We start from the raw sequence: 7,715 nt of genomic DNA, 5'->3' as shown, positions 1-7,715 counted from the left end.
TGAATGAGAAATATAACAAAAAGTTCGAAGAAATGAGCAAATCAATGAATGATACACTGGGAAACCAAGAAAAAAACAATCAAGCAGATAATGGAAACAGTTCAAGAATTGAAAACTGAAATGGAATCAATGAAGAAAACACAAAACGAGGGCCGGCTGGATATGGAAAATCTAGGTAAACGAACAGAGATTACAGAATCAAGCATAACTAATAGGATACAAGAGATGGAAGAACGAATCTCAGAGTCTGAAGATACCATAGAGAAAATAAATGCTCTTATCACAGAAATCAGCAAATCCAATAAATTCTCATCACAAAACATTCAAGAAATCTGGGACACAATAAAAAAACCAAATCTAAGAATAATAGGGATCGAAGAAGGAGAAGAACTGCAGATCAAAGGACCAGAAAATATATTCAACAAAATTATAGAAGAAAACTTTCCCATCCTAACGAGTGATATTCCTATGAAGGTGCAAGAAGCATACAGAACACCGAATAGACTGGATCAGAAAAAAAACATCCCCTCGCCATATAATAATCAAAACACAAAGCATTCAGATTAAAGAAAGGATATTAAGAGCTTCAAAGGAAAAAGGTCAAGTAACCTATAAAGGTAAACGTATCAGACTTACACCAGACTTCTCTATAGAAACCATGAAAGCCAGAAGGTCCTGGATAGAGGTACTGCAGAAACTAAGGGACCATGGATGCAAGCCCAGACTAATATACCCAGCCAAGCTTTCATTCACTATCAACGGAGAAAACAAAATATTCCAGGATAAAAACAAATTTAAACAATACGTAACTACTAATCCAGCCTTACAGAGAATATTAGAAGGAAAATTACATCCCAAGGAATCCAACATTGCCAACACTGACTACAATAACTCAGACATCTAGCGACCTTTCACTAGCACAACTCAAAGAAGGAAAACACATACACTCTACTACCCAAAAAAAAATGACTGGAGTCAACAACCACTGGTCATTAATATCTCTTAATATCAATGGACTCAATTCACCAATAAAGAGGCACAGACTTAGAGATTGGATACGAAAGCAGGATCCAACATTCTGCTGTTTACAAGAAACACACCTCAACCACAAAGACAGACACCTACTCAGAGTAAAGGGTTGGGAAAAAGTTTTCCAAGCAAATGGACCTAAGAAACAAGCGGGTGTGGCCATTCTAATATCTAACAAAATCGATTTCAAACTAAAATCAATCAGAAGAGATGGAGATGGACATTTCATACTCATAACAGGAACAACTCATCAGGAAGAAGTCTCAATCCTGAATATCTATGCCCCTAATATAAAGGCGCCCACATATGTAAAAGAAACTCTTCTAGAACTCAAGGCAGTCATCAAACCACACACACTAATAGTAGGAGACTTCAACACTCCTCTCTCACCAATGGACAGGTCAATCAGACAGAAACCAAACAGAGAATTAAGAGATTTATTGGAGGTATTGAATCAAATGGATTTAACAGATATCTATAGAACACTCCACCCAAATAGGAAAGAATATACCTTCTTCTCTGCAGTTCATGGAACCTTCTCGAAGATTGACCACATACTCGGTAACAAAGCAAACTTCCACAGATACAAAAAAATATTAGTAACCACCTGTGTCTTGTCAGATCACCATGGATTAAAATTAGAATTCAACAACAATGCTACCCCCAGGAAGTCAACAAACTCATGGAAGTTGAACAGTCAAGTCAACTACTAAATCACCCCTGGGTCAAGGATGAAATTAAGAAAGAAATTAAAGACTTCCTTGAATTTAATGAAGACAAAGACACAACATACTCAAACCTATGGGACACTATGAAAGCAGTGCTAAGAGGAAAGTTCATAGGAATAGGTGCCCAAATAAAGAAAACGGAGAAAGCACACATTGGAGACTTAACAGCACACTTGAAAGCCCTAGAAAAAAAAGAAGCTGATACACCCAGGAGGAGTAGAAGACTGGAAATAATCAAACTGAGGGCTGAAATCAACAAAATAGAAACAGAGAAAACAATCCAAAGAATCAATGAATCAAAAAGCTGGTTCCTGGAGAAAATCAACAAGATTGACAAACCCCTATCCAAACTAATCAAACGGCAGAGAGAGCACATGCAAATTAATAGGATCAGAAATGAAAAGGGGGACATAACCACAGACACAGAGGAAATTCAGAGAATCATTAGATCTTACTACGAAAGTTTATATGCCACAAAGATGGAAAATGTAAAAGAAATGGACATTTTTTTTAGATAAGTACCATATACCAAAGTTGAACCAAGACCAGGTGAACAATCTAAATAGACCTGTTAGTCGTGAAGAATTAGAAGCTGTTATCAAAAATCTCCCTACCAAAAAAAAGCCCAGGACCAGATGGTTTCAATGCAGAATTCTACCAGAACTTCCAGGAAGAGCTAATACCTATACTCCTTAATGTATTCCATAATATAGAAACAGAAAAGTCATTGCCAAACTCCTTTTATGAAGCTACAGTTACCCTAATACCAAAACCACACAAAGACACAACCAAGAAAGAGAATTACAGGCCAATCTCACTCATGAACATCGACGCGAAAATTCTCAATAAAATACTGGCAAACCGAATCCAAGAACACATTAGAAAAATTATCCATTATGATCAAGTAGGCTTCATCCCAGAGATGCAGGGATGGTTCAACATACGCAAATCTATCAATGTAATCCATCATATAAATAAACTGAAAGAAAAAAACCATATGATCATTTCATTGGATGCTGAAAAAGCATTTGACAAAATTCAACACTCATTTATGATAAAGGTGTTGGAGAGACTGGGGATACAAGGATCATACCTAAATATAATAAAAGCAATATACAGCAAGCTGACAGCTAACATCAAATTGAATGGAGAGAAACTCAAAGCCTTTCCACTAAAATCAGGAACACGACAAGGCTGCCCACTCTCTCCATACCTCTTCAATATAGTGCTTGAAGTTCTAGCAATAGCAATAAGACAACATAAGGAGATCAAGGGGATTCGAATTGGAAAGGATGAAGTTAAACTTTCGTTATTTGCTGACGATATGATAGTGTATATAAGTGACCCCAAAAACTCTACCAAAGAACTCTTACAGCTGATAAACACCTTTAGTAGTGTGGCAGGATACAAGATCAACTCCAAAAAATCGGTAGCCCTCCTATACACAAAGGATAAAGAAGCAGAGAGGGAAATCAGAGAAACATCACCTTTCATGATAGCCACAAATAGCATAAAATATCTTGGGGTAACTCTAACCAAGGAAGTGAAAGACCTATTTGACAAGAACTTTAAGTCTTTGAAGAAAGAAATTGAGGAGGATACCAGAAAATGGAAAGACCTCCCCTGCTCTTGGATTGGGAGAATCAACATAGTAAAAATGGCAATTCTACCAAAAGCGATCTATAGATTCAATGCAATTCCCATCAAAATCCCACTAAACTTCTTCACAGACCTTGAGAGAACAATAATCAAGTTTATATGGAAAAACAAAAATCCCAGGATAGCCAAAACAATCTTATACAATAAAGGAACTTCAGGAGGCATTACCATCGCTGACTTCAAACTCTATTACAGAGCTACAGTATTGAAAACGGCTTGGTATTGGCATAAGAACAGAGAAGTCGACCTCTGGAATCGAATAGAAGACACGGATATTAACCCACAAACCTATGAGCACCTAATTTTTGACAAGGGAGCTAAAGGTATACAATGGAAGAAGGAAAGCATCTTTAACAAATGGTGCTGGCATAACTGGATGTCAACCTGTAGAAGGATGAAAGTAGATCCATACCTATCACCATGCACAAAAATCAGGTCCAAATGGATTAAGGACATCAACATTAATCCGTCCACTTTGAACCTGATAGAAGAGAAAGTGGGAAGTAGTCTACAAGATATAGGCACAGGAGGCCTCTTCCTAAGTAGGACCCCAGTAGCACAGACTATAAGAGAAACAATGAATAAATGGGATCTACTGAAACTGAGAAGCTTCTGTAAAGCAAAGGACACTGTCAGTAAGACAAAAAGGCTGCCTTCTGACTGGGAGAAAATCTTCACCAACCCCTCATCAGATAAAGGCCTGATCTCCAAAATATACAAAGAACTCAAGAAACTAGACACTAAAACTCTAATTAACCCAATTAAAAAATGAGGTACTGAACTGAACAGAGAATTCACAACAGATGAACTTCGAATGGCCAGAAAACACTTAAGGTCATGCTCAACCTCCTTAGCGATCAGGGAAATGCAAATCAAAACCACTTTGAGATACCATCTCACGCCTGTCAGAATAGCTAAACTCAAAAACACCAATGATAACCTCTGCTGGAGAGGATGTGGAGTGAGGAGAACACTCATCCATTGTTGGTGGGAATGTAAACTTGTGCAGCCACTGTGGAAATCAGTGTGGCAGTTTCTCAGGAAACTGGGAGTCAACCTCCCTCAGGACCCAGCAATTCCACTCTTGGGAATATACCCTAGAGATTCCCGAACATACTACAAAAGCATTTGTTCAACTATGTTCATAGCAGCGCTATTTGTAATAGCCAGAACCTGGAAAAAACCTAGGTGCCCCTCAGTAGAAGAATGGTTAAAAAAGGTGTGGAACATATACACATTAGAGTTTTACTCAGCGGTAAAAAATAATGACATCTTGAATTTTGCATGCAAATGGATGGACATAGAAAACGCTTTACTGAGTGAGGTAAACCAGACCCAAAAAGAGGAACATGGTATGTATTCACTCATAAGTGGATTCTAACCATAATTAAAGGTTTTGAGCCTATTATTCGTGATCCTAGAGAAGCTAAATAAGAAGACGAACCTGATGAAGATTATTTAGCTATCTGCCGGGAGGTAGGAAATAGTCAAGAGTCCCAGGTAACCTCGGGTGCATGGGGGGGTGGGAGGGGTGTTGGAAGGGGAGAGGGTTAGGGAGGAGGGAGTAGGGGAGGAATGGAGAAAGCTCGGTTGACCGGGATGGGGGGGAGGAAGGAAGGATGAATATGGGATCAGGGAAGAATATATTTCAACTAAGTGAGTCATTTTAGGGTTTACAGGAGACTTGATTATATATGGGATCCCAGGTCCAAGGAGAGATCCCCAGATTGTTCTCTGGACAGAGGAGAGGGTGCCTGAACCGGCCTTGGCCCATAACCATACTGATGAATATTTTGCTTATCACCATAGATCCTTCATCTGGCGATGGATGGCGATACAGACGGAGACCCACATTGGAGCACCGGACTCAGCCCCCCAACGTCCAAATGAGGAGCAGAAGGAGGAAGAAAATGAAAAAAGGAAATAATGTCTGCGAGGGATGCTATCACCCACTGATACAAGGGGACGGATCTAATGAGAGTTTACCAAGGCCAGCTGGACTGCGACTGAACGAGGATGTGATCCAACCAGTTTCTCTGAATGTGGCCGGATTCTCTGAATGTGGCTGGCCCGGAGTCTTTCTGAAAAGCCATTGACAATGACACTGGGACATGTTTCCTCTGCATATACTGGATTTTGGGGATCCAGTCTGCTTGGATACTCACCTTCCTGGACCTGGAGGGAGGGGGGAGGAACTTGAACTTCCCACAGGGCAGGAAACCCTGACTGCCTTAAGGGACAAAGAGGGAGGAGGAGAGGGAGGAGGGGGGAGTGGGAGGGTGTTGGGAAGAGGGGCATAAATGGAAACTTTTATAATTTAATAAAATTACTTTCAAAAAAAAAGTTAAAAAAATGGAAAGAAAAGAAAATAAAAACAGAAGAAGTGGGCACCAGTAAATAAGCAAGAAAGTGCTCCAGAATCTAAAAAAAGCAGAAAACACTCTTTGCAAGAGCTTCAAAACCAAAATACAGTTTGCCATCATCATCATATCAACCCATAGCATTTTATATTGGACACCATAACTCTACAACTGTAAAGATAAATCCCTCATACTCAAGAAACAGTTTGTGGTAGTGTGTTACAGAAGGAAAGAAAAATTATTCCGAGTTCTCCTTTGTATTATCATATAAGGAATTTTCATACCAAAAATCATGAAAGACATTAAACCTATTATATTTTGTTGAGCCTCATAAACTTTTTCACCAGTGTTTCATTCACACCTGATATCATGCAAAAGGGGAACCGTGTAGGTTCAAGGCAGTATGTGGTGAAGGCAGCTGGTGAGACTCTCAGAGGAGGTTTGTGTTAAAGGCTGAAACACTGTGAGAGGATCACTGTAACTCTGCTGACAGTAATACTCTGCCAGATCTTCAACCTGAACATTGCTGATGGTGAGAGTGAAATCTGTTCCAGACCCACTGCCTATGAAGCGATCAGGAACCCCAGTGTATCGAGTGGATGCCCAGTAGATCAGCAGTTTAGGAGATTGCCCTGGTTTCTGCTGGTACCAGTTCAAGAGATTCTTTTGTATTGTACTGTATAAAAGGTTCTGACTGGACCTGCAACTGATAATGACCTTCTCTCCTGCTGACACAACCAGGGTAGTTGGAGACTGGGTCACCACGATATCTGCACAGGCACCTGAAATCAGAAAAACCTTTGATTATGCATAATAATAAAACCACAGAATTTAATATACATGAAATTTGTCATTTAATGTTTTTGCAATTACATATTGTCAAAGTATTATTTGCATAAAATATTTTACACCCTAGAACACTTTGTAAATTATATATATGTATATATAAATGTATAAATATATATATATATATAAATGTGTGTGTGCATATGACTCTTGAAATATTATAATATTTTGAAATTTCTCACCAGATACCAAGAGCAGCAATAACATGAGGACCTGGGTCTGTGACTTCATCTTGCTCCCCCTGCCTGTCTGATGCAGCTCAGGTCACACTAAAAAGGTCTGGTTTATAAAACCTGAGCATATGGGCTGGGTTGGAGTGGCCAATGCAAAGCAGTCATCAAATACAAAAATAAATGCCAGAGCAGTATGTATGAAAATGGCTGATGCCAACCAATAGACAAATATAATGTCACAAATAGCATGAGAAATCACTGAAAAATTGGCTTACAACTCTCTAATAGAATTATACTAGGAGCTCTAATAGAAACTTTGGTTAAAATCCAAGAAATATTTAATTCATGTAACTTTTGCATAAACATTAGGAGAACTATCTCAGATTTAACAGTCCTAGGAAAATGATGTGTTAAAAATTGCCACAACAAATTAGGAAACATTGAGTAAGAAAATGTGCAATCAAAGAAAAGAAGGATAGAAGGAAGAAAAGAAGGAAGCCAGAAAAATAAGAGAATTAATGCTAATTATTTTTATTATCTCCTATCTACAAAGCAACTCTTTTTTATTAAATTTTTAATTTATTTTATATACCAAACACAGTTTCCCCTCTATCCTCTCATTTGCTCCCTTATCTAACTCCTTTATGCAGCTCCCTCTATACTCCCCAGCAAGGATAAGGTCTCTGATGGAGTCAACAAAGCTTAGTATTTCAATTTAAGGCAGTACCAAACTACGCCCTGCTGCATCAAGGTTGAGAAAGTCATCCCATTATAGGGAATAAGTACCAAAAGCCAGGTCATGCATCAGGAAGAGATCTTGGTCCCATTGTTAGCGGCCACAAACAGACCAAGTTACACATCTATCACCACAAGCAGATAGCTTAGGTCAGTTCTATGGAGGCTCCCTAGCAGACAGTCTA

At 38.8% G+C, this 7,715-nt stretch overlaps 1 gene segment (V, D, J or C); it reads right to left on the bottom strand.

Annotated features, from left to right (window-relative positions):
* Window positions 1-5,883: 5,883 nt before the first annotated feature.
* Window positions 5,884-6,927, bottom strand: LOC125402774 (immunoglobulin kappa variable 4-1-like). The segment is given in 2 exon segments: window positions 5,884-6,558; window positions 6,805-6,927. Coding segments are annotated over 2 exon segments (438 nt in total).
* Between the last annotated feature and the right edge of the window lie 788 nt (window positions 6,928-7,715).

This window comes from Myodes glareolus, chromosome 6 (genome assembly GCF_982192425.1).
Source record: "Myodes glareolus chromosome 6, mMyoGla1.1, whole genome shotgun sequence".
Classification (NCBI taxonomy): domain Eukaryota; kingdom Metazoa; phylum Chordata; class Mammalia; order Rodentia; family Cricetidae; genus Myodes; species Myodes glareolus.
The sequence above is the reverse complement of the archived record's forward strand: the minus strand, read 5'-3'. Positions and strand labels throughout refer to the sequence as shown.